This window comes from Opisthocomus hoazin, chromosome 3, assembly GCF_030867145.1.
Source record: "Opisthocomus hoazin isolate bOpiHoa1 chromosome 3, bOpiHoa1.hap1, whole genome shotgun sequence".
Classification (NCBI taxonomy): Eukaryota; Metazoa; Chordata; class Aves; order Opisthocomiformes; family Opisthocomidae; genus Opisthocomus; species Opisthocomus hoazin.
In genome coordinates this window covers 96,612,334-96,639,483 of record NC_134416.1, presented here as the reverse complement: position 1 = coordinate 96,639,483, position 27,150 = coordinate 96,612,334, and the positions used below count along the sequence as shown (strand labels likewise).

Here is a 27,150-nt window from a genome sequence, read left to right as displayed (position 1 = left end):
TAAACAGTGCCTGTACTGCCTGTGGCTGAATTTAGGAGCAATTGAAAGGCCTTCATTAAACCTAAGAGGTTATAATGAAAAATATTTATTATAGAAGTGTATAATGAAGATTAAGTGGTAGCCTTAGCTGCCCCTCTGTCTCTGCCATACCCTACTGACTCTAGTGCAAGAAGATCGTGTGTGGCGAGAGGAGTTTTGTCAAATGTTAAGCTTAAGGTAAAAGCGGACACAGAGGTTTCCTCTGGTCTGGACAATATAGATTTGGTTTTTGAATGATAATCCATGGGTACACTCTGAGTGAACGTACATGTAAAAAGCATGCAGTCTGAACAGAGAGAGCATCCTGTAGAATTAATATCATACTCAGTGCAGAAATGTGTTTTGAGCCTGTTGTGGTTTAACCCTGGTAGGCAGCTAAGCACCACACAACCGCTAGCTCACTTCCCTCCTGCTCACCCCCAGTGTGACAGGGAAGAGGAAGGGAAAAGTAAAAGCAAGCAAAACTGTGGTTTCAGATAAGAAGTTGTTTAGTAAGTGAAGGAGAAGTGGAGGAAGAGAGAAAGAAAACAAAATAAGTGTTGCAAACACATTTACTCACCACCTCCCATGAGTAGACCAACGTCTAGTCAGTTCCAGATCAAAAGGTGGCTACCCTCCTCAACCCTTGTCTCTCCCTTTTTATTGCTGAGCATGATGTTATATGACATGGAATATTGCTTTGTTTTTTTTGGGACATCTGCCTGTTTTTGTCCTCTCCCAACCTCTTGTGCACCCTGCGTTCCCCCCCCCCCCCCCAGTCTATTCACTGTGGGGTAGAGTGAGAAACAGAGAAGGCCTTCATGCTCTGCAAGCACTGTTCAGCAATAGCTAAGACATTAGTGTGTTATCAGCACTGTTTTGGTTACAAATCTAAACCACAGCACCATACAAGCTGCTGTGAAGAAAACTCACTCTGTCCCAGCTAGACCCAATATGGAGCCATTTCATTTCCTATCAGCCATTTGGTAAGGCAGAATGCTTTGTAGTCTGAATGTTCTTCAGAAAACATTGTTGACCCCAAGTTCTAAATCTCGTTGACTGATTTGCCCACTTAGGTTTTGTACATGGAACCTCTGACTGCCTTCATATTGTCTCATATTATCAGATGGCTTTTGCAGGGACTACTTTATAGCCTTGAAATCTCTGCAAGTTGCTACTATCCTTGTCAAAGAGCATGTTGTAGAAAAATTGGCTTCAGCCTCTCAAATCTCAAAAAGAAGGGTCAGAATCTCCAAATAACTGTTTTGAAGGTGGTGGCACAATTAGCAATGCATCTACTTCTTGTTCTTGGAGCTCAGCTCCAGCTTTTGTACAATGTGAAAATCTCTGGTGCTAACAAACATCAGTCTTCTCAAAGCAATTCTTACACCAGACCTGAGACCAGAGGTTTTTGCTGTCTCTTGTCCAGTCTGAAGATTTCTTGACTCTTCCTTCCACCTTCGTACTTGCATTGCCTTGAAGTTTTAAAGGATTATCAGATTTGATTGTCTGATACTGTAAGTGGGAGTGTCTGTGTCAATTTGGTATACTAAAACAGCATAAGTGACTACGACATTAGAGGTTGTATAACGTGCTGTCTTCAGACTGCCTTGGCTCTAGTGCTGGGTACACGTTACTGATGATTAATTTGGTGTTAACTGCCAGTTGCGAATCAAGGAACCCAAAGAGCATTACCACGACTGTTCTTTCATTATAGATTATGTTTCAGGTACATCAAATCTAAGTTTGGCACTACTGACCTCTGCATAACTGGTCTTCCTCCCAGGCAATAATAAAAATCACCGTTGTTGTACTTAGAAATGTCTTTAACTTGAAGTGCTTATTCTGGTAACTTGAGAATCATATTATAGAATCATAGGTTGGAAAAGACCTCTAAGATCATAAAGTCCAACCATCAACCCAACACCACCATGACTGCTAAACTGTATCCCAAAGTGCCACGTCTACACGTTTTTTGAACACCTCCAGGGATGGTGACTCAACCATCTCACTGGGCAGCCTGTTACAATGTCTGACCACTCTTTCAGTAAAGACATTTTTCCTAATATCTAATTTAAACCTCCCCTGATGCAACTTGAGGCCATTGCCTCTCGTCCTATTGCTAGTTACCTGGGAGACCACCACCTGCCTCACTACAACCTTCTTTCAGATCGTTGTAGAGAGCAATAAGGTCCCCCCTCAGCCTCCTCTTCTCCCTCAGCTGCTCCTCATAAGACTTGTTCTCTAGACCTCTCACAGCCTTGTTGCCCTTTTCTGGACATGCTCCAGCACCTCAATGTCTTTCTTGTAGTGAGGGGTGAACACAGTATTGGAGATGCGGCCTCACCAGTGCTGAGTACAGGGGCACGATCTCCACCCTACCGCTACTGGTCGCACTATTCCTGATCCAAGCCAGGATGCTGTTGGCCGCCTTGGCCACCTGGGCACACTGCTGGCTCATGTTCAGCCGGCTGTCGACCAATACCCCAAGGTCCTTTTTCACCGAGCAGCTTCCCAGCCACTCCTCCCCGAGCCTGTAGCGTTGCATGGGGTTGTGGTGACCCAAGTGCAGGACTTGGCATTTGGCCTTGTTGAAGCCCAGCTTTGATTTCATGAGCTCTTACCAGAGAGCTGGTGTGGTATGTGTATCCCTCATGTTTTATGGAAGAGGAATTGTGATGCTTCAAGAAGCCTTTGGCATTTGTTTTGTTTTTCTGTCTGAGTGGTTTCTGTTTTGGTGCCAGTACAGTGCTGGATACCTGCATCATTCCAAGTATACTGATGATATCTTTCACTGAATTGTACCTGCTGCTGATATCATGTCCTTGTCTGGGCACTTTTAAGGTATGTTCCCTGTCTCAGCTATAAAGACTAAGGAGGATGGTATGCTTTTTGTTGGGCTACACCTGTCTCCTTTAGCTAGATGATCTAATGATCAGATTTTCAGACACGTACCATACCTTGATGGAGCAGTCAAGTACTTTCTCCTTTAATCTTTTGCAAAATGACTGTAACATCCAAGGCATCTCCCTTGAACTGGTGCCTTTCTTTGTGAGGTCCTAGCGATCTGTGATCTAATTCTGATCTGTGCTAAAAGTAAGCATCTGGTTTCTCCTATGGCAGAGTCAAATTGCACTTGGCAGCCATATAAACTTGCTGAGCCTCCTCCAACATTATACTCATTAGGTGGAAACAAAGGGACGTGGATTTGAACACAATTTCAAGTTGCTGAAATGAGCATGCATGCCTTGAAAATGCATGAACAGTATATCCACTTTAACATCAATGCACCTGTCTACCAGATATGGCAAAGCATATGAATACTGTTCAGCAGTCTCTTCTCTCTTCTGGATGCCACAAAGGCGCGGGCGGATGTGGACATGAGTAGCACAGAACACAAGGTGGAGCTCCTGCTCTACGCCTGAACAAAAGAGAAATGAGAGGGGGCAAGTGTCATGTGGGGAATACAAATGCAACAGAAATAGGGCTCTAGTTCCTACTAGTTTTTATTCTTCTATACGGTGGAAATAGTTAAGCTTAGTGGCACTTTCTGATATTTCCAAACTTCCCCCCTCCCCGTTTGCCTGTTTGTTACTGGATGGTTACCACATTGTTTATCCACCCATTTTAATAGCATAAGATTTAAAGCCATTATTTTTGTGTTGTAGCCAATGATGTTCAACTTGGACATATTAAAATAATAAAATACTGGGAAGTATGAATTTTGCTATAATTGTAGGACAGTGTAAGATTTGTGCCTTCAATGTACCCCTTATTTTTGTTATCTTAATAACGAAAATTGCATGGAAAAAAACACATAAATGGGGGAGTAAGAGATTAATAGTGGGAATAAGAAGTCTGGAGTCCAAAACAGTAAGATTTGATGTTGAACTTTGCAAAAAAAAAGAATTCAGCTCCTATTCAAGGCAGCTGTGCTGAGTGACTTTGATGCTAGTGGATAGAGCATGAGAACTTCACTGATGAACCTTGATTAGACGTTTTATTAAAAATGCTGTGTAAAATGTCATGATAACACAAGATACAGCTGAAGCAAGAGTATAGTCAACTATATTTTAGACATTGAAAGGGGGTGTGAATTTTCAGTATGTGTTCCATAAAAAAAAGAGTATACTGAAAGAAATCAATATGCTGTAGAACTATTGCTTAAAAACAAGTTCCATCTCAATGTAATGTGATACCTGAAATATGAGAAGTGAATAAAGAACAATAAAATTATGTTAGCAAAAGGATGACTGGAAAATAGGAATAGCAGCAAAGTTTTTCACTTAGGAAGGATTTCCCTACCTAAGGCATAACTTCTTTCTTGTATCAGCCAAATTTTCCTTGTGTCAGTCTTATGAATGCTCTCCCTTCTAATCACGTGGAGAACAAAAGATATTCTAATATTCAAATAAGGCAATTAAACCAATAGTGTGATTAGGCTTTCCTTTGAAGAATTTTAAAAAACCCTATAATAAATATTGATTTTCGTCTTTTTAAAATTTTGCCCAGAGGTTAGACATAATTGGGAGTGCCATTAAGATTGGCACATGGTATATATGTTAGGTAGTGGGAAACATGCAAAAGAAGAAAAGAGGATGAGTTTATTCAAAAGTTATCTGAAGAAGTTATCCAAGAATTATTTAGTACATCAAGGAGGTTGTGTGCAGCCTTATTGCAGAATATGCAGTAAGTTTTCTGGAAATGAGAGTTCAGATTTAAGAGGATTGAGGTAAGAAAGTCTATGGCTCTGCTTTTGATGTTGCACTGTAGAGTGCAGCTTTTTCTGCTGGTTCTTGGATATCATAAGCTGCACTCTACAGTCCAACATCCAAATGTCTATTGGATAAAGAACAGTTAATTTGATTGTTAAGCATTTGGGTACATACAGGTTGTGTTCATAGAGTTTCATTGTTGATTCATACCATACCAATCTTCATTGTCAGCAGTACCTGATTATAGTGTCTGCCAAAGTGACATTTATGTCCAAAGCAATGTATTTTGTTCTACTATCTTATCTGATCAGGAATCATGACTTTGTTTCCTGCAGGTTGAATTGACTAGAAAAGGACTTCAGACATTTCTTTTGGTAAAAGCTCCAGAAACAGGAGACTTATTTGTGAATTTTGACCCTCAAATATTAACTTTAATCAGAGAAACGGATTGCATGGCTCACATGTGCCTTGAAATCCCACCATTTGCAAGTATTATTCAGGAGCAGAGAGACTGGTATAAGAAGATTGTCAACAATCTGCACGTGGGTTTATTTTAGTTATTTTATGTATGTGTATTGTATGTTAAGATGTCTAGGTTCTATACAAATGGAAGAGAAAAAACAAAGATCAATGATTATGCTTTCAGAAAACATTGGCAAATCAATTTTTTATCTTTGACTGACTTGAGGCACCTTTAAAACTAATTTCTTGGCTTTGTTTTCTGTGAAGTCACTTCAAAGATGTGTGGCTTTAGGGAAGCTCTGCAGAGCTTGTGAAAGAGATGAAGATGGGGAGAAAAGGACGCTTATCAGAAGCCTTGCTCTCTTGCTTGCTTCCTAAATGATAAGCAGTTTATCTCTCATCCATTAATGGAGTCAGCATCGGATACATGTTGTTTTAAGAGGATAGCTGGACGGGAGGAACAGGTGATATGCCTTCCAAAAATGTAAAGCATCCAGCAAGAAGCAGCATAGTTCCTGTGCCAGTGTTTTACACAGATGTCTGTGGAACAGCTTAAAAAAGAGAAGCTAAAACTTCCATTTCTCTTGTCTTTTAAATCCCTTGGATCATTTTGTCTGCGTATGAACAGACAAGGTTCTTGATGACTCAAGATGAGAATTCAAAAAACTATAGCTTCAAAGGGCTACTTGATTCTGAAATGAGAAAAAAAATGTCATATTAAGTCATAAAGTTATTGCAAGGATTGTGTTTTGCAAAATGTGTGAAGCTAGATCAGCATGTTAAAGATGCATTAGAAACTAAATACCATATTAATGTTCTGATAAGGCTGGTCTAATAAAACTGATGCAAATTTCACTTAGATTAATGGTTTTCCTTGGGCTTTTTGTCTCCTGGAACATCCATTTAGAGACTGGTATTTGCAAAGCTTTTGCTATGCTGTGGTTTAACCCCAGGAGTCAGCTGAGCATCACACAGGCACTCACTCCCCACAGTGGGATGGGGGAAAGAATCCGAAGGTTAAAAGAGAAAACGTGGGTTGAGATAAAGATGATTTAATGGGGAATGCAGAAACTGCATATGCGAGCAAAGCAAAACGAGGATTTACTACTTCCCATCAGCAGGCTGATGTTTAGACACCTCCAGGAAAGCAAGGCTGCATTGTGGTCACTTGGGAAGACAAATGCCATAGCCCTGAATATCCCCCTTCATTCTTCTTCCCCAGCTTGTTTTTTTAAGCGTGATGCCATAGGTATGGGATATTCGTCTGGTCAGATGGGGTCCGCTGTCCCAGCTGTGTCCACTCTGAGCTGCTTGTGTGTCCCCAGCCTACTCACTGGCAGGGCGGTGTGAGAAGCAGAAAAGTCCTCAGTGCTGTTATGAGCGCTGTTCAGCAATAGCCAAAACATCAATGTGTTATCAACACTGTTTTGGCCACAAATCTAAAATATGGCACTGTATGAGCCACTATGAAAAAAAATTAACTCCATCCCAACCAAAACCAGTACAATCTACAAAGATTAATTTCCATGTGAAGTAGTGCTTACATTATTATAAAGAGAAACAAATAGTGAACTTCTGCCAAAAATAATGAAAATATTTCCCAAACAATTAATTATCATTTCTTAAGAATTTCAGTGATGTACATCCAGAGGAATTTTCTTAATTTATGGTAAATATGTGTATGTGAAGAGGTTCAGATCAGTGTATATTAACTAATGTTTTCATTCTCTGTTTTTTTCAGATGATGCTGGCAGAATACAAAAGAATAAAACTGAAAATACGACACCCTATTGAACAACTGATGGCTCCTCGGTTAGCAAATGTAGATGATGCTATCCAGCCAGGTCTAATGTTACTGACCTGGACATCCATGAATATTGAGAAGTATATTAATATGGTCTTCTACAAGCTAGGTAGGTCACCTGCCTCCTTCCACTAACTCCTGCTTGTTTGTTTCTATACAAATGAAGGCTGTATCATGAAGCTTACTATCCTTTATATGATTTGCACTTAGTTGACATAAACATGAAAGTAATCAGAATTTTCACCTGTCCTGTACTTTGTGAAACCTCTGCTTTGTAATACTACCTTCCTTTAGTCTTACATATCTGTCAACTTTTTGCTAATATGGATGGGATGGTGGTTAGGATTAAGCCAAGCATAAAGTGGTGTGCAAAACGTCCTACGTATTCTGAATTCAGAGAATGATAGCTACTTTTTAAAAGACCTCCTAGATTTTGGTCTTTTCCTGATCTTGCCTTTTGTTTCTATAGTATACAAAAGACATTCTCAGGGAATAATATCTCAGCTGGGTTGGCACTGTCACCACTCAATACCTTTTCATATTAGTCTTTTTTTTAACTGTCACCGCTCAATAGCTTTTCATATTAGCCTTTTTTTTAACATCAGTCTCTTTAAAACTAATGCACACACATCTTGGGCAACAGCTTTAGATGAGCTGGTAGTCTTTTCAAAAGTTTATCGCAAGATTGCACTGAAATGCATATTGTTTCTGAAGATACCAAGTTCCTTTTCCTTCAGCTTAATCACTACATCAAACAGATTTTGTTTTTGGAATTATGTAAGTAGTTATAGTGGGAATTTTCTTTAGTTGAAATGAAATAAAAAAGCATTTTGGATGCTAATTTGACATTACACTGAATTTAATTTTGAATAGTACAAGTAGTTTGAGTCTGGAACAGGCACCTCACTGCTATTTCAATTTCAGCATTGAAAGCAAATTTCTATTAAACTGTGAAAATTCTAGTGATTGTTTTCTGTTAACTATTATTTGGCTTCTAACATTTTTTTGGAGGATGGACATTTTATTAGTCAAAAGTTTCTGTTGCTGGTAGGTTCTCCAAGTGGTAACTAGTTCAAGCTGTAGGAGAAGTATTCATAGACCTCAGTTGAATTTTAATGTCTTTGTGTTTGAAATGCACATACTTAAGCTCATTTTATACATATTTATAATACTTTGCCTATTATCTTTTAGGATGTGGATAGCATATGCTAGATGTGCATATGTTATGCAAAAATTAATTATGATTTCAGTGCTGAACTTTGCCATAAAAGTTTAGATATTTGAAGTAAGCTGGTTAAGGTGTAGAATTAATATAAAATCGAATATGATTGTTGAATTAAAACTTTAAGCAGGACTCTGCAAAGACTATTGTTTCAAACTTGAATTTGTCTTGAATCTTCTGTTTGCTTCAAAAGCTGGGCTGGAGTTATTGGTTGATCGAGTGAATGACTTGGTTGAATTTCGTATTGATGCTGTCCTTCAAGAAATGAATAGAGTGCCACTCTGTAAGTTGCCAGAAGATGAACCACTGAGCTGTGAGGAATTTCTCCAAAAGACTAAGGTTATTAGATAAATGTTTCATATAGAAGAGTTCAATGACTTTCAGTTAAGATATTTTCCCTTTTCGTGAGATAAAAACAGTGCAGAATTAATGAAGCAGGAGTGGGGAACTGAAGTAAGGACATCCCCACTTGCTTGGCTGGAACCTTAAAAAAAGAACAAAAATACCAAATGCAAAGAGATGTGAACTGAGATGTTCTTTTCTGAGCCTATTAATGTCAAGCCAACTACTGTATATTTCTTTAGTGCTTTGTTATGAAATGTTTTGAAATGAAAGTTTTGTTTCTCTTAGCATACTTAACTTTTTGGCCATTCCTCTTTTGTCCATTGTAACAGCTCACCCTGTTGTTAAATATAAAGCAAAACTTAAAATATTTTATGGAATGAATGGTATTTTGTAAGTATCACAATCCTTAGTTTTTGTTTGTTGATCCTGCTGCTGCTTTCCTGGTAGGGCTGGCACTAAAACATATATTCACTAATTTAAAAATATGTGAGAGTGAGCATAAAAAACTTCTCAGCACTGTGTGATAATTGATTCTGCTTAATGTTGGTCTTCTGCAAGAAAATTTGAACTGCTACATAGCAATTACAATACTGCAACAGCCAATCCTTTTGAGTTAGCAGAGTAAGTGGTATACTAACCCCAGTTATGGGCACAATGAAAATAGTAAAGGTATTTGTTAGATTATTGTGGTTTTTAATTAGAAGGGACTAGAAATAAATTCTGTCACCTGACAGGTGTCTTTAAGTTTTTAAAGAAATTGCTGCAACAAAAATATACTGTGGAAAAAACCTGAAGTACTTTGATCAGTACTCGCTGTGATACTGCAAATCACATCTAGCTTCTCTCAAGTAGACTGAATTGTTAGGAAGGTCAAAGATTGTGTCTTAAAATTTGGAAATGACTGAATCTTGCTAATGGGTGATTTTTTCCAATTACTGATTTTTAATGAAATGGAGGTATCCAGGTTTGATTAAGCTTAAAGAAATAGGAGATAACAAAGAAAAAAATTAAAAGCAAGTTATAGTTAAAAATTATAGTTGGCTAAATCATACTTGATGAATTTTACCAGAAGTATTAAAACCCCCCCGCACAATATTTTAATATATCTCTGAATTTTATTAAATGTAATTATTTCCTTCCTTCTCCCCTCAGTTAATGATTTTCTTATTTATTCTAATCATAAATACAGCTTTTGGTAGATTTTTATCTCCTATGTAGCTATAAATGGGAAATTTGAATGGCTAATACTTCTTATGGCACAACCAAGTAATGGAAAATGGCAACGATTAAAAGAAATGTTAAATCTTCCATGGGTACTTTGGAAAGTTATCAAACTTATGAAGTACTTGCTTTTGGGAGCCCTTTAATTGAACAAGGCTTTATAAACGTTGAGTCATTATATTAACTATAGATAAATCATGTGATTTAGGAAACAAGCCACTGCAATTTTGAAAGACATTTATGATGTGTTGTTTGGCACAACAAAGAATCCAACATTAAATAGTTTGGAACATACCAATTTAAAAATAGTTTTGTGTGTTGTTCTTGTTTTTCACAAATCTGAGGGCTGGAGATTTGTGTTAATAAAGGCTGCTGTGACCATGAAATAGGCAGAATAACCGTGAAGATAAGAACATATGTTTGTTTTGGTTTGATAACAGGAGCTCTGTATAAAAGGTTCTCGGACTTTGCATTTAAAAAGCTCACTGGTGGAAGATGCTGCTAATGAGCTGATTAACATGTTACTTGACACTGAGATGCAGGTCAGAAAAGAAGGTAAGAGGTCCATTGTACCCACTGGTAAAACAAGGGGAAAAAATACAGGTAAGAAGATTGTATTGTAGCTCTGTGCTTATGTTTGTTTTGCATGCTGATAGTGTGTGTTGGGGGATGTTGTAGCTTAGCTGACGGAAGGGTCAATCAGTATCTAATGTCTAAAGACTTTTGTTTGAATTTGCCTGGACAGTGGATCATCTAACAGTCATCTGTCATCTGCAAAATAGGTCAGTATTATCAGTCTAACTTGCAGGTTGAAATGTTAATGCCATAGAAGCAGCTACTTGCAGCTTGCAGGCCTTGGTTAATTGCTGGACTTCATAGAGAAAGAATATAAGAAATAATACTTAAATCTTGGTGATAATCACGCCAGTTTTTACTGAGTAGAGAAGGTTCATAGGAGTAAAAGGACTGTTACATTGAGGTACAGATTACAAATTAGTATAATGTGCACTTCTGTAAAATTTAGCTGTATTTCAGACACCTGTGACATGTTGGTTTATTGTGTTTTCAAGTCCCTTAAGTCAATTTAACTAAATTTATGATGTTTTAGCAACAGAAGAGGAAAGACAATCAAAAAGCTTGACTTCCTCCCACAATTCTGGTGAGATATGGGCTGGACTGTCTCCTGCAGCAAAGAGGAAGAGAAAGGATTTAGAAATATTAGAAGAAGCAGCCAATGAACTGCTTTCCTACTTCAATCATTGCAATATCGACGCCCTTTTGAAAGTCACTCGTAACACTCTGGACACCATACGCAAGCGCATCCATGCATCTTCCATGATCAGCTTCTTAGGTGGCCATATTGCAGTACTTTGCTTTCTTAGCCTATAAAAAGAAATATGTAAATGTAATATCCCAGAACTACATTAAAAAAAGCGCCTCCTATGTAAAAGAGGGGAAAACAAAGGGAGTTTGAGTAAGCTGTCTTGTTAAATCACAATTGATAGCATGGTATATATCCAAAGGAATTTTTTTCCTCTGACGGTAGGAACATGTCGTTGCGATGATGGTTCTCTTAGGACTGACTGTACTGTTCTGAAGCTCGATAATGTATCTGGAGTTGGACTTGATAAGTGGTTACCTGTTTGACCTTGACTTTTACATAAAGCTGTATGAAAAAAATGATAGAGAAAGAGGTGTGTTCTCTTTCTCTTACTAATTGCCTTCAGATCTTCCTATACATTATGATGGAACCCTCTTTTTTGAAGAGATTTCTTGTTACATAATTTTAAGAAACAAAAATAAAGGCATTTGTATTTGGTCTCGATAGCATATAAGGCACACAATATTATGAGATTCTTAGGAGGTTTTGTGCCCTGTTTAATATGCTGACTGGGAGTAAGAGGTAGATAACATTTTCTGCTAAACAAAGTTTAGCTGCACAGAACAAATTGAAGAGAAGCTTCATGGAAAGAAATAGCTTGGCACTTAGTTTTCACTTGTGCTACTGTAGACTTCACCAATACCTCATGTAAATTACTCAGGAATCTTTTTTCTTTAAGAAATTACCCTCAGTATTCAACATTAGGATATACATATATAGATTTATATCATTACAATGCCTAGTTTCATGTCTTGAAAAAAGTGTGAACATCCTTTTTTTTTTCTTGTCTTTCATTTAGAAAATCACAATGCTTCTAAGCATCCTATAATTAGGACTAGTATTAACCTGTCTATTCCTAATATCATCATGACACCCTCTTTGGATGAGGTACAGCAGACGCTTAATAAAGCTGTAGATAGTATTGTGAAAGTAATGAAAGGAGTTGGACAGTGGAGTAAGGAGAGACTATCCAAGGTTTGTGTAATTAATAGCCTGGTTTGTGTAATTAATAGCCTTACTTAAAACTGATGTTTCAAAACTACTGCAAATATAAAAATTTTATTTCTTCCCCAGAAGAGAATGTTAGAGAGAAAAGTGGCTGTGCTGCGATGTGAGAGCAGAGACAGTGATTCTGATGATGGAATGAGAGAGACTGGAAAGAAAAACATCCATGGTAATGATAAACTCTGATATGACTCAATTTGAATGTTAGGTAAATGTGATATACACATAATATGTTAAATCATATTAAATAAAAAATGCATAAAAAGCAGTAGAACAAAGAGGTCATAGATTTTAAACCACCTGGGGGAAGAAATAGGATATAATAGCAATACAAGAGCTTCTCTTTGTAATTAGAATCCAGGCTTGCCTGAAGATACTTGTCTTGGTGTGGATTTGAGTAAGGGGATTTTTTGGTGCCTCTCAGAGAGTTGTCCTGCTTTGGGTTCTATCTGCAGTGTGTGAAAACCTGTTAGGGTGCCAGCTTGGGCAGTACAGTAGAAACTATGAATGAGTTTGGAAAACAATTATAGTTGTTATAGATCTTTCCTGATTTACCAGTGTGGTTTGTAACTTGGCACGTTCAAATGGCATCTTAAAACTTGTGCTGAAGTTCCTTTAAGAAGGGTAAGTTGAACTTAAACAAAACCTGGTATTGAATAGGAATATCTATATAAATTGCAGTATTGTTGGAGAGAGGATTGAATAGTCTGAAATTTCTAAAAGGATTTTAACTTAATCTGTTTTGTGATCAGACATGGAATGAAGTTATTGAAGGCATTAATTCAAGGAAATTTAAGATGGTATCTTTGGTTCCTGGGCTTATCTGAAATGGTTTAGAATCAAACTAAATTAATTGTTCTACTTTGTACTTCAGGTATTTCAAAAATATATTGAGTCTTTTCAGGTTAGCTCCCTCTTATACACTTAAAAGGTAGGAAAGTAATACTTGAAATGGTTAAGAAATTAAATTGTTGTTTCAAAACTAAGAATTTCTCTTGCCCAAGGTGAAATAAGAAATGATGGTAAGTTCAATCTTGTGAATAGTTGCAGTTAATGGACCTTCCTTTTATCTTTCTTTCCTTTTGAGGTTTGGCTATGTTCGTATTCTTGGATTTAGTGATAATTTATATTTCAAATTGTCAATTGTGGTCTACCCCACATTATTTCAGAAGATAAAAGTATTTATGGATTTGCTTAATGCTGACATACCAGTAAATCACTTAGGTGAGCTGTACAGGATGAACCGTGGAGAGGGGTGAGAGAAAAGGAAAGAATGTATTTGAATGATTGGAGTGGAACTTGATCCAACTTTGCCAAAGTACATAGCTGAAGCAAGTTTCCTAAAATGGAGAGGTTTATGGATTTATGGCAATTATATTACCATTTTTGATTAGTAAGAACACTGAACTTTAAGAAGCACATTTATTGAAAAAATAGGTCATTAATTTTTGTCTGTAGGAATTTGCTTAACCTAAACAATATGTCTGTCCTAAAACTGCTTTTGTATTTGAATCTGCCTTTATAGATAGTGTGTCAGATGCAGCATCACTCAGTTTGTCTGATCCGGTGCAAAGCCAGAACTACTTCAAGAATGTTTCAGAAAATAAAGAAATTATTAAATTAGTATCTTTACTCAGCACTGCTATTAATTCTACAAAAAGGGTAAGACAATCAAGATGTTAATTTAATATCACTATCCAAGGGATATTAATGTACTACTTTTAGTAACTTTGGGTGATAAGGTAGGTGTTTAAAACAATGATTAAACATATGAATGACAAAGTGTAAGACGGTGGATGGAAAACATGCGGCTGCAAATTTGCAAATATACTTTGATATTGTAACATGGGTTAAATGTACTTCAATAATTTATGAGGTTTTGAATATTACATAAAGTAAAACTTCGGTCTAATTAAAAACATCTGCAATTGGTAAAACATCATAAAAAACCTCTAGGTATAGTTGAGTTATGTGTATTTTATATAGAACTAGTAGTAATTTTACTCGTGTGTTACACAGTTTTATTCAGCTGGTCGCTGTTTAAACATCACTTCCTCCACGCTCAGGAGAAAGGTCCATGGAATGTGGAAAGAGGGACAGGCCACTTGGGAAGAATACAAGAATATGGTCAGAGCATGCAGGGATTCAATGAGGAAGGCCAAAGCCCACCTGGAATTGAATCTGGCAAGGGATGTCAAAAACAACAAGAAGGGCTTCTTCAACTACATCAATAGCAAAAGGAAGGCTAGGGACAATGTGGGGCCGCTGCTGAATGAGGCAGGTGTCCTGGTGAAGGAGGATGCAGGCAGAGCTACTGAATGCCTTCTTTGCTTCAGTCTTCAGTGCCAAGGCAGGCCCTCAGGAATCCCAGGCCATGGAAGTAACAGAAGAAGCCCACAGTGAGGATCACTTTCCCTTGATCGAGGAGGACTGCGTGAGGGATTGCTTAAGCGATCTGAATTCCCACAAATCCATGGGCCCCGATGGAATGCACCCACGAGTGCTGAGGGAGCTGGTGGATGTCATTGCTGAGCCACTCTCCATCATCTCTGGGAGGTCCTGGAAGACAGGAGAGGTGCCTGAGGACTGGAGAAAGGCCAATGTCACTCCAGCCTTCAAAAAGGACAAGAAGGAGGACTCAGGGAACTACAGGCCAGTCAGCCTCACCTCCATCCCAGGAAAGGTGATGGAGCAGCTTATCCTGGAAGTCATCATCAAGCAAGTGAAGGAAAAGAAGGTTATCAGGAGTAGTCAGCATGGATTCACGAAGGGGAAATCATGCCTGACCAATCTGATAGTTTTCTGTGATGGCATGACTGGCTGGGTAGATGAGGAGAGAGCCGTGGATGTTGTCTACCTCGACTTCAGCAAGGCTTTTGACACTGTCTCCCATAACATCCTCCTAGGGAAGCTCAGGAAGTGTGGGCTGGATGAGTGGTCAGTGAGGTGGATTGAGAACTGGCTGAATGGCAGAACTCAGAGGGTTGTCATCAGCGGCGCTGAGTCTAATTGGAGGCCGGTAACTAGTGGTGTCCCCCAGGGGTCAGTACTGGGCCCACTCTTGTTTAACTTCTTCATCAACGACCTGGATGAAGAGCTAGAATGTACCATCAGCAAGATTACTGACGACACCAAACTGGGAGGTGTGGTAGATACACCAGAAGGCTGTGCTGCCATTCAGCGTGACCTGGACAGGCTGGAAAGTTGGGCAGAGAGGAACCTGATGAGGTTCAACAAGGGCAAGTGCAGAGTCCTGCACCTGGGGAGGAACAACCCTGTGCATCAGTACAGGCTTGGGTCGGACCTGCTGGAGAGCAGCTCTGTGGAGAGGGATCTGGGTGTCCTGGTGGACGACAGGTTGACCATGAGCCAGCAGTGTGCCCTGGTGTCACGTTGAAGGGGTGGGTAAGGGGAGTCTGATATTCAACTTGCTTGCCAGAGCCTTTCCAAGGACTTTCACTGAAACAGTTTCGCAAAGTTGAAGCAATAGGTAATTTATTCAAGTGACAGTTATCACAGATTCGGAATTGCCGTTGGTAGATGCACCATCTAAAAAAGTTGAGCTCAAAGTAATAGTTTAGCACTTTAGTTAGCAATGTGTTCCCGGGGATACGTCTGACAAAGTCAGAGGCGCGACTCTTACCAAAAAGGCATCCCTTCTTTGGGGGGGGGAAAGAGAGTTCAGACCCGTCGACCCGTCCGTCAGGTGAAGTTCTCGCTTGGCTTCTCCTCCCAAAGAGAGTTTTCAAGTGCCAATTTTTATATGTTTGGAAATCTTTTTGCGAGGTGGGACTAAGTCAATTATTGTGTATCGAGTGGCTCTTGGCATGGAATGTCGTGTTGTCAGAAATGGGACTCAGCAGTGTGACACGCCTTTGGAGCGTATGGTATGTGTATTCGGGGGCCATCTGTGCTTTATCCAAAGCAATCTCTGAAGCAATCTCTGGCTGGGCAGCCTCCGCGGTGCCCCACAGATCAATGGGTTTACAGTGATGGGCTACCCCCCCTTACTTTTGTCTGATAAGCACCAATTAATTACTTCCTTTGTTATCTCTTCAGCTCTTGACACCTCAGTCGAGAGAGGCCTCAGTCCCAGTTTGTCTTTCTTCTTACATTTGACAAGTCCAGCAAGGCCATCGATTACACCTGGCTGCCAAGAAAGCGAATGGGATCCTGGGATGCATTAGGAGGAGTGTGGCCAGTAGGCCGAGGGAGGTTCCTCTTCCCCTCTACACTGCCCTGGTGAGGTCTCATCTGAAATATTGTGTCCAGTTCTGGGCTCCCCAGTTCAAGAAAGATGAAGAGCTACTGGAAAGAGTCCAGCGGAGGGCCACAAGGATGGTGAGGGGACTGGAACATCTCTCCTACGAGGAAAGGCTGAGGGAGCTGGGCTTGTTCAGCCTGAAGAAGAGAAGGCTGCGAGTGGACCTAATAAATGTTTATAAATACCTCAAGGGTGGGTGTCAGGAGGACGGGGCCAGACTCTTTTCAGTGGTGCCCAGCAACAGGACAAGGGGCAATGGGCACAAACTGAAGCATGGGAAGTTCTGTCTGAACATAAGGAAGAACTTCTTCCCTCTGAGTGTGACGGAGCCCTGGCACAGGCTGCCCAGGGAGGTTGTGGAGTCTCCTTCTCTGGAGATATTCAAGACTCATCTGGACGCAGTCCTGTGCAGCCTGCTGTAGGCGACCCTGCTCTGGCAGGGGGGTTGGACTAGATGACTCACAGAGGTCCCTTCCAACCCCTACAATTCTGTGATTCTGTGATTCACATAGAAATTCTAATGAAGCCAGTATGACTTCTGGCCTGTTATGGAGATCTTATGAAGGTTTTTGGAAGAAAACCGTCAGCTTGGCATTTGTGAAGTGCTGCACAGGATTTGCTACTGGTGGTTAGGAGATAGCTTAAAGGATATGCATAATTTCTTTGCCATTTTCTTATTCTATGCACTCTCCAGTGAACTGGTGTTGAGTTGACATTTCTTTGGGCAACTGTATTAGTTCCTCCTGATAATGGTGGATAGTTATCTTGGTATTTTGATACTCAATATTTTGTAATTGGAAACTTTTATCATTTAGCCAGGTTTAAATGCCTGCAAGCACTAAGTTTGTCGTAAGTCATGATGTGGGTTGTCTCTCGTAGCAGTCACTGCTCATTTACTTGTTTAATTAGCTGAAGTGATGATGATTTAACTTTGTCTGATATTTTCCCAGACTCCTGAGAATCAAAAAAATAATTCTGTTGCACACTCCTAAATGGTATTCAAATCACACATACCTGAACTGAGTGTAGAATTTAATGTTAACATCAGCAATGCAATACATATTAAAAAAATTTGTCTCATAGCTTCATTGTTCGAGAACAAATTGAGTTACTGATGTTTGTTTTGTGTTGGGCCCTGGCTCGGGTTTCAGTTGCTAGTCCAATAAGTTGTAGGGAAGCACAAGTGTACTGTATCCTAGTCTTAAAAGGAGCATTTTACTTGCCACTGATTTCTAGGATTTTATTGACTGAAGAATCACTTCATTGGAAAATACTGTAACTGATTTGACAAATTGAATATGGTTAGCATATAGTTCCTGGCAAGGCTTGTGATTGCTGATGGAACTACCTTCAGCATACATTTACCAGCAGCCTTCTGTTTAGTGACGTGATACAACCTGCTCCATTTTGGAGTTCTTAATGTATTCTAACCAGCAGATATTGAGATATTCTATGTATTCTATATGTATAACACAGACAATCTTTCTCTGAACTTCTTATGTATTCCAGGAAGTTCTCACAGCTTTGGAGAGTTTTAGTTGTTACCACCATATATGGCAGAGGGACAAGGAGGAAACCATTGGTAAATTAATGATGGGAAACCCATTACTTTCGGAATTTGAATCTGAAATTCTGCATTTCCAAGGCTTGGAGCTGAAGATCAGTTCTGAGCCTGAATACATCTGCGTGGGAGCTATTGCACTGTACACTGGTAGAGTTCAGCTTTCAGTTTCTCTCTATAGACATATACTTTCTTACTCTTGTAGGAAGGAGAGATGGTGGTTAGTTTTGGACGGCGAACTAGATTAAAGATGGAAAGGAGAGAGAGAGAGAATGGCTGTTTGCTGTGTTTGCTGTAAATGTGTGCAAAGAAAACACTAATGCATGGGTATCTGTGAGGCTCTTCCTCCACCTGGATACTTCTGTCCACATATAGGGTGGATGGTAGATGTTTGCCTACCTTTTTGTCACTGTCCCCATAGGTACATTTTTTATGGGAATAAGATGACACGTTTATGTTGCTTTTCTTCTTGCCTGGCTGCATGTAATGAGACAACTGAAAAGCCTTCTGTTCAACACAGTTAGTTACGTGAAACACACATGTTATTGCTGATTCCCTTTTTGCCATGAAGGTCAGGCCTCAAATCTGTACTTTTTCATAGCTCAGATTCCACATCATCTAACTAAATTTTGCATAAGCATTTTACACCAGTATAACAGAAAGGACAGTTGTGAACTATCACGGCTGCAAGAAATGCTTGCAACTGATTTTGCAGTGGATGTCAGATCTGAGCAAACAGAAGAAGATTCTTCATTAGGAAAGAGTAAAAACCAAATGTCTTTGGTTATATTGTAAAACAAAGAAATAGAGAAACAAGCTGGCTTTTGAAACTCAATGGAGGTGAGGTAGTTCTGATATACTTCAAGTAGACCATCAGGTGTGAGAGCTAAGCATGGAAGAAGCATTGTGTAACAAGGAAAACAGTCAAGTGAAATTTGCACAGGGAATGAACAGGCAACAGGGATGAAATTATATCCAGCTAAAATTTTATATAATGCTTGTGTTGGTATTAATTTTTTACTCTCTTGTTAAGAACTGTGAGGAAGAAATTCGAGTTTAATGGCGAGCTTTAGAGAAATGGGCTGGATTATTGCAAAATTGGGCAGCCAACTCAGCAAGACTTCAATTTTCTCTCTAAATGTTTGTCACTTGGCTCCACTGATGCTACAGATAAAACCTGTAAAAATTAAATAGTTGATGGACCATTTGGTTTCGTTAAATATCAGATCAAATCTTCTATTACTTCAGCTTCCATAATCAGACTGTTACTTCCCCCCCCCCCCCCCCCCCCCCCCCCGATTAACTTTGGAAAAGATTTTAGACTTAGATGAGTATATTAACCAATTTGTTAGTGTTGTGTAGGTTGGAAATGTGTATAATGATGCACAAACAGGATGAAAACATGGAGTCCAGCCTCATCTTTCCAGTAGGAAAGTTTATATATTCTGAGAGGATTAGGAGGAAAGCAATCCTCAATTGCAAGCAATCCTATAAACCACTCAAAGGTGTCAATGTGATTTCATCTTCTCTGTACAAAGATGGTTAGACTGAAAAATCAGAACTGGAAGTGAAGAGAACACATACTGAAAAAAGATTAAAAGTACATCTTAAAAAAATATCTACAATATCTAAATATCTATTAATTATTCAATGTTTTTAGCTGATCTGAAGCTAGCACTGCGAGCAGAAACCAAAGCTTGGATGAATTTGCTGGGGTGTCATTGTAATAAGAAGTACCGAACAGAGATGGAAGCAATTTTCACTTTTATAGAGGAAACCGGCAAGAAGTTAAATCGCCACATCAAGGATCTGGATGATATAAGAATAGCCATGTCAGCTTTAAAAGAGATCAGAGAACTACAGATCTCCATAGACTCTCAAATTGGGCCCATTGAGGTAGTTAACAGGAATGTTGCATGTATGGGTACTGTTTCAACAAAGCAATTATTTTCTGGGTTAAAGCTTCGCGCTTTGAAAAGGTAGGATTTAATATATGTTAAATGTTGGGTGACAAATCTGTTGTGTTCCTGTAAGCCTTTTTGTGTGGAACTCTGGCTTGGACAAATATAGACTTGTTGAGGTGAGAGGTGGTTTAGTGAATAGTGCAGAAATTGACTGATTTAGGTGCGAGGAAGATTTGGATACAGATATTTAATGCAAGAAAGATTTTGGTACTTTGTGGAAGAAATCTGTGTAAAAAAACGTTGATTTTCCTCTTTTTTCCTTTTTTTTTTTCCTTTGGTTTAGCCTATGGAATAGAAGAAAGCTAAAGTTAGGCAGATTATATGAGAATGTGTGAGAGTGCATGCTTAATCAGCTGTATCATGGGTTGAAGTAAACATAAACAATTGACTTCCTTGAAGAAGTTCACTTCCTAGAATACGTTTATTGAACATCTGACAATGTAGGGGCTTCTGATCAAATGACAGAATTAAAAACAGAGACTAACTGTTTCTCTGCAGTCTTGAACCAGAGTATGGATTTTAGAACACTGTAGTTTGGCAAAATGCAGCCTTAACTAGAAGTTCAGTAGAATTTTTTTTTCCGATGACATGTTCATGATTCCTGATTGCCAATAATTTTCTTCTCAGGGTTGTGTCCTTATTGTTTTAAAGTAACTTAACACAGAATTCTTATCTACCAAATATTGACAACTCTAATATTCTGTTTTGGAGATACAAGAACTGTATTTGCTGTCAGACAAATGTCTTGCACCTGTGTTTTCTAATTCTGTTTTTTCTGAGCTGAGGTACAGTATGGAATGCAGTATGTACTCGTATGTGCAAAAAATGGAAATGAGGGTGGAGCCCTTTCATATTTCACAGAATATAGTTGCGAAGGAATGTATCTCAGCCTTAGGTGCTGTGAGGGTCTCCCTGGTTGTGTGAAGGAGCAAAAATAGCACAAGCAGCTTATGGTGAAAAGCAAAGCATGTCTGCAGATGGAACCTTCTGTGAAACTCTCATAGGTAATAGGACCTCCTAGGACATGACTTTTTCGAAGTTCCTGCTAAGACCTATCCTCATTTGCCATGTGATGTGGAGCCAAGGCAAAAGCCGTGGGAGCCAAGGATTCCTAAGCTTCCAATTCTGCAAGCAGGAGCCTTGAGTCTCTAGGCACAAGGAGTCGTGCTTCAGATTTTTAAAACTGTGGTAGACATATTTTCCCCATAGTGGGGTGGCAGACAGATAGTTATGTTTCCGTTTTTGCATTTTGTATGCAATTTGATCAAGCTAGAAAATGTAAATGCAAATAATTCCACTTTATACAATAATTTTCAGATGATACTGTTATGCCACAAGATTAAATGCTACTCTACCTATCTAATTTACAGTAAGTGAATTTCAGTTGTTTTTTTGTGAAAGTTGACTAAGAGTTTCAGTATGTGGAGTATTTATACATTGGTGGTACAGGTGGAGATCAATGTTCTAAGAAAAAAAAGACCATTAAGTAGATTTTTAAGTAGATTCCTCGTTCTGAATGATGATAGTTGTAAGATTTGAAATAGTTGAAACATATTAGGTGTGGTAACTTTTGATCTGGTTTCCTAATTCTTTCTTGTTGAAAACATGAAGTGTCGCCTTAATGTCTTTACAGAATAGAAGTCTGTTTGCTTTGCTTACTTGGAGGCCTGTGCTTAGATGCTTCCTCATGGCTCACCTCCCGTAATATTCAGCTTGGGTCATAGCAGATAACTGAAGACATGGATCAGAAAAATATTCTTATTAAAATGAAACTAAAACCTGCAGACTTAAGGAGTACTTTAACTGAAAATATTTTTTGAGAGAGGCAGATTGCACTAGGGCAAATAATCTATCAGAAAGCAGAATGCTATGTGAAAGATAAGGAGTTAAGGACAACTAGCTAGTTTCATTTTGATGTTTCTTCCAGTTGGATATTGGTTTGCCAGATTGTGATAATTGCTATGCAAAAAGAACAGATTTTCTAAGAAATCATTCCCTATTCTTAAAAATTTGAAATGTTAACATACATGTGTATGTAAAATGAACTTCAGTTACCATTTAGTGTATCTTGATCCAACCTTCTCACAGGAATCCTATGCTATGTTAAACAAATATGATCTACTTGTGGCCAAGGAAGAGACAGAGAAGGTGGACACTTTGCACTACACTTGGGAAAAACTGCTAGTCCGTGCAAATGAAGTGCAGAATGAGCTCATTGCTTTGCAGCCAAACTTCAGAGGAGAGCTTATTAACGCTGTGAAGACTTTTACTGAAGACTGCACACAGTTCTGTTCAGATTATGATCAGGCAAGTGTTTTTGGTGTGTTGTATTAGAGGAGCTTTTGAGGAGCAGTGGGAGCGTGGAAAGATTGTGGAGTTGACCTGTTAATGGGATGTGCCTCTACTGTCTGAAGAATGTGTTTATTCTTGATCTGAGTTTCAATACAGGGCAGGCTTTGGTTATTTTTTGTATGTGACTAAAGCATGTAATGCTGGTGATCAGGTCTTACAGATTAAGACTTGAGACATTTAGGGTTTATAGTAAACAGCTAGGTAACATGACAAATGTGAAGATTAGGATTAATGAGAAATTATGTTAGAATGTAAGAAGCGTTTTCTGGTGTTGAATAGAAGTACAAATGACTTCATCTCTTACATTCTTTCTGCCTAGCTTTTACACTATTATGAAAATTTCTGTATTAAAAAGACAATTGCCTTCTTTGTGTGTGGTGTTTTGTTTTTTTTAAATAAAGTGATTGTTCTAGTAGGTAACTGTGGTCTCTTGGTTCAGTTGTTATCTGATATAGGGATGGAATCCTGCAGCCACAAAAATGTTTGAATTTAGCCTTTTGGAAAATGCTGATTAGAAACAAGTTGTGGATATTTTCACCTTCAAAATTAATCTTGTGTGGTTTTTTTTGTTTTTTGTTGGTGGTTTTTTTTTTTCAGAATGGGCCAATGGTGGTTGGTTTAGAGCCTCAGGAAGCCAGTGACAGGCTTACTATGTTTCAGGTACTGTTAATTCTAAGACATTGCTTAATAATTATTGCAAGTGTGTTTTAACCTAATGAAGGCTAAGGTGGTAATTTTTCTATGCATTTGCAAGGGATGCTGTTTAAAATTGGATTTTTTAGGAGCTAAGGGAAAGGCTGTACAGATAATGAATAATAACTACTAGATTCAAGTATATCCTGATGAGAGCCTACTCTCACGTTTAGTGTATTTGGCTATAGGCTGTTCTTGTGTCCATTGTTGTGTCTTTTCCTCATGAATACAATTCTGCCCTATCTTGTTCACCTCTCCTCCCGTTTTTTTTTTTTTAAATGTATTAAAGATTTCCATTTAAACTGACTGTTTTTCCTGTTGAAATGTTTCTTTGTACCAGGATTAATTTCTATTTCTGTAATGATGACTCCTAATGCTTTTCCTTTTCCCATAATGCTATTCATTTGGCTTCTCTCTATGTTCCCCCAGTTATACTGCAATTGACAAATTTTGTTTTTCTTTGCTGCTTAAACAGTAGTAATTCTTAATTCAACCCTTCAATAAAAGAATTGCACAGTGTACTTGGAGAGGTAGAATTTGCTGCATCCACCTTTCTTTGCTTTGCATGTCATGCTCCACCTCTTTCAAGTGCAAGCTTAGCATTTGCTGTTCTATCACTGTGCCACGTGGAGTAAATGGCCTCTGTCAACTTCTGAATATATGCCTCCAAGCTAATTAAAAGTTACTTTTCTCATGGAAATCATTGACAAAATAGTTGACAGTGTAAGCTGTCTTTCTAGTATTTACTAGATTTTACTCACTAATGCAGCTCTAAGCATAATGCCAGATCTTGAATATTTAGTTATTTAATTTAATATTTTTCTTTTTCTTTCTTAGAATCGATTTGATAATCTTTTTCGGAAATATATTACTTATACTAGTGGGGAAGATCTTTTTGGTTTGCCTGTTACTCGGTATCCTCATCTGCTTGAAATAAAGAAGCAACTGAATCTGCTACAGAAACTCTATAATCTATATAACAATGTCATTGACACAGTCAGTGGCTACTATGATATTCTTTGGTCAGAATTAGACATTGGAAAAATTAACAGTGAACTTCTGGAGTTTCAAAACAGGTGAGAAGCTACTAGTGTGGTAAAGATACCTGAAGTACTTTTGTTATCTCTTAAGTATTATTATAATTAGTTAGCACCAATAATCATATCTGAGCATGTATTTGTTCATTGAAACATGAAAAATAGTGAGTTTTAATTGAAAAATATATCCGTTACCAACTTCATAAAATAAAGGAGCCTGTTTAGACTCTATTGAGGATTATTGTTCCTTAGAGAGCTTCTTGGTTAACTTTTTTTTACGAGATTAGAATATATGTTAAAATTGCTATTTATTTTTTTCACGAATGGAAACTTTACTTGTTTGTTGTAATATTATTATTCATGAGAGAAATTGACCCTAGATGTCTAAGGCAAGTTAGTGAATTGCTGAATAGGTTTCCTACAAAATGGGATATAATGCATGCATAAAAGCCGAACTTTTCATCAAACCAGGAATCAAATGATTTAAAGAATTAAACCTGCATGTTTCGAGGAACAGGGTTTTTTCTAGAGCACAGAGCAATGCACATCATGATCGTCACCAGAACATGAAATGAAGATGTAAAACATTTCAATTGTTTTTGAAGATCGCTTGGATGAAGTGTATTAGAATTATGCAGCTATATTCCTAAAGCGGAGCCTATAGGTGCCTGGCCCGCTACCAGTCAATGAAATAGACTGGAAACAGATATTCTCACATGCAGAACCATACACAAAATCTTTGAAATGCAGATAGCCTGAATTTGGAAGGTATGTGGTCTGCTGTTAAAGCCATGTACTGTGGTTAAATGGGTAACAGAAAGAATATTTGAAACTGTTTGGCAAAACTTGCATTATTTCTACTTAGATGCTGTAAGCTTCCTCGTGGTGTAAAGGAATGGCAAGCCTTTTTGGACCTAAAGAAGACCATTGAGAACTTCAGTGAATGTTGCCCATTGCTTGAGCGTATGTTGAGTAAAGCAATGATGCCTCGACACTGGAAGAGGATTATGGATCTCACTGAACACAACTTTGATGTGGAAAGTGAAACATTTAAACTAAGGAATATAATGGAAGCTCCACTATTAAGATATAAAGACGAAATAGAGGTATTGTGAAGGAAGACAAGTGGATGCATGAAACAAAACAATCTGCTCAAATAGCGTAGGAGCAACAGTACTGAGAAGGATAACAGAATATTTCTAAAGAAAGAACAGAGAAATGAACTATCACTTCAGCTTTCTCTATAAAATAATGACACAAATATATTGTGGTGTCAACTCCTCTTTTTAAATCATGCAACTTGGCCCAGGAGTTAATTTGTGAGGGTGCCTTACATTGCAATGTTGAAGACATGAAAAGTAATCACTGTATAATTCTTTTATTCCCCCCAAAGCTGATGATGTCATGGTGTGGTATATAGATTATTGGCTATGGTGTTTGTATGTCTGTAGATCTTTCGATTTGATGAATAGTTGCTCATCAGCCTTACCTAGGGTTAAAGGAATATGGGTTAGGTTTGTGTACTGGAGACCTGATCCATTCATAGCTTGTTTTGACATCCTATTTATTTAAAAGGATATCTGCAGAAGTGCTGTGAAGGAGAGAGACATTGAGCAGAAGTTAAAACAAGTGATAGCTGAGTGGGACAACAAAACATTTGTCTTCGCAAACTTTAAAACGCGTGGGGAACTTCTTTTAAGAGGTGACAGCACATCAGAAACAATTGCTACCATGGAGGACAGCTTGATAATCCTTGGCTCTCTTATGAGTAACAGGTAACAGAAAAGGAAGGAGGAGGGATAAAAATATCAGCAATAGGCTTTGTTTTATTGAACAAATCTGTCTTTCACAGAGGAGAAGTAAAATAAATTTCTAGGTAAAAATTATGTGCTTGCTTGTCCTTGAACTATTCATGGGCTACTACTTATTGTTTGTATCCCTCCAATAAGTTATCTTGAAGGCATGTGGATGCAGTTCAGACTTCCTGAATGATCAACTGGACAGTTTTGTTGATACAAGAAAGTGGTGATGAGCGTAAAGGGGAACAGTGCCTGGTTGTGGCAGGCATACTATGGGCATTACAGGAACTGCTGCTCTTCCCCCTGTGATAGGTCACTGCCTTGTGCCAAAGGCACTGAAAATCGCAGTTAAAATGAGCATCAGTTTGTCTTGTTTCACATGCCAAAGCCCACAGATAAAATAAGAAACACAGAACCTGATCATCAGGCAGATGTTCAAAAGCAAGAGTTCAGTTGATAGGTGCCTCTGGGAGTCTTGCAGTTCTCCAGGTGTTGCGTAGTACCTTTTTAAAACCACTTTGCCTTAGAGTGAAATTGGAATCTTTCTCCTGTTCAGCTTCTGTTGGATCAGAGCTGTGCTGTGTACCATGTGTACAAAGCAGCAAGCTGGAGCTGATTTGGTTTATAGCTGCTAACTAGCTGAGTTAAGTATAGGTTTTTATACTTTCATTTGACAAAGATACAAGCAGCATAATTATTCCTCATCCTTAAGAGTAATGTACTGGCTTTCAAGAGACTTATTTCTGTCTTGAAATAAAGCAAGTGTCCTCTTTTCTTTTTAGATACAATACACCCTTCAAGACACAGATTCAGAAATGGGTACACTATCTTTCCAACACAACAGATATCATTGAGAACTGGATGACCGTGCAGAACTTGTGGATTTATTTAGAAGCTGTTTTTGTTGGTGGTGACATAGCAAAGCAGCTTCCAAAGGTTTTCCGACATGCCTTTTTTCAGTTTAGTTTTCTACATGTTAAGAATAAAACTTATCTGTGATGTCATAATTGATGCAGTAACATAAAATTCATTTTTTTGCTACTTAACAAAACTAGTCTTGCTAAGAAATTAGGTAAACAATGCCAACAGAAGTATTGTGTTAGAAAGAAAAATAAGATTGTGTGAGCTAGTTCATCTTTTTATTTTTAGATCGTAAATTTGTTAACCAATATGTTTAAGTGTTGTGCCTAGTGGTAGCCTAGGCTAGCGCAGTAGTACCTACCACTAGCCTAGTAATTCCTAGGAATACTTCTCTTAAGCTTTCGTGCATAGCTTTTCAAACTAAAAATTAACTTTAGTTTTTAGAA

The 27,150-nt window shown here is 38.3% G+C and overlaps 1 protein-coding gene across 1 annotated transcript in view; it reads left to right on the top strand.

Annotated features, from left to right (window-relative positions):
* DNAH5 (dynein axonemal heavy chain 5) overlaps window positions 1-27,150 on the top strand; it is a 158,205-nt gene that overhangs the window by 45,928 nt on the left and 85,127 nt on the right. Inside the window, exons 15-30 of the mRNA XM_075417108.1 lie at window positions 5,069-5,275; window positions 6,937-7,108; window positions 8,415-8,560; window positions 10,228-10,390; window positions 10,896-11,138; window positions 11,968-12,143; window positions 12,243-12,342; window positions 13,699-13,835; window positions 17,947-18,148; window positions 19,659-19,894; window positions 22,051-22,269; window positions 22,912-22,974; window positions 23,845-24,083; window positions 24,910-25,150; window positions 25,620-25,819; window positions 26,626-26,779. Of these exons, the coding sequence (XP_075273223.1) occupies window positions 5,069-5,275; window positions 6,937-7,108; window positions 8,415-8,560; window positions 10,228-10,390; window positions 10,896-11,138; window positions 11,968-12,143; window positions 12,243-12,342; window positions 13,699-13,835; window positions 17,947-18,148; window positions 19,659-19,894; window positions 22,051-22,269; window positions 22,912-22,974; window positions 23,845-24,083; window positions 24,910-25,150; window positions 25,620-25,819; window positions 26,626-26,779 (2,898 nt within the window). The remainder of the gene's footprint in view (window positions 1-5,068; window positions 5,276-6,936; window positions 7,109-8,414; window positions 8,561-10,227; window positions 10,391-10,895; window positions 11,139-11,967; window positions 12,144-12,242; window positions 12,343-13,698; window positions 13,836-17,946; window positions 18,149-19,658; window positions 19,895-22,050; window positions 22,270-22,911; window positions 22,975-23,844; window positions 24,084-24,909; window positions 25,151-25,619; window positions 25,820-26,625; window positions 26,780-27,150) is intronic.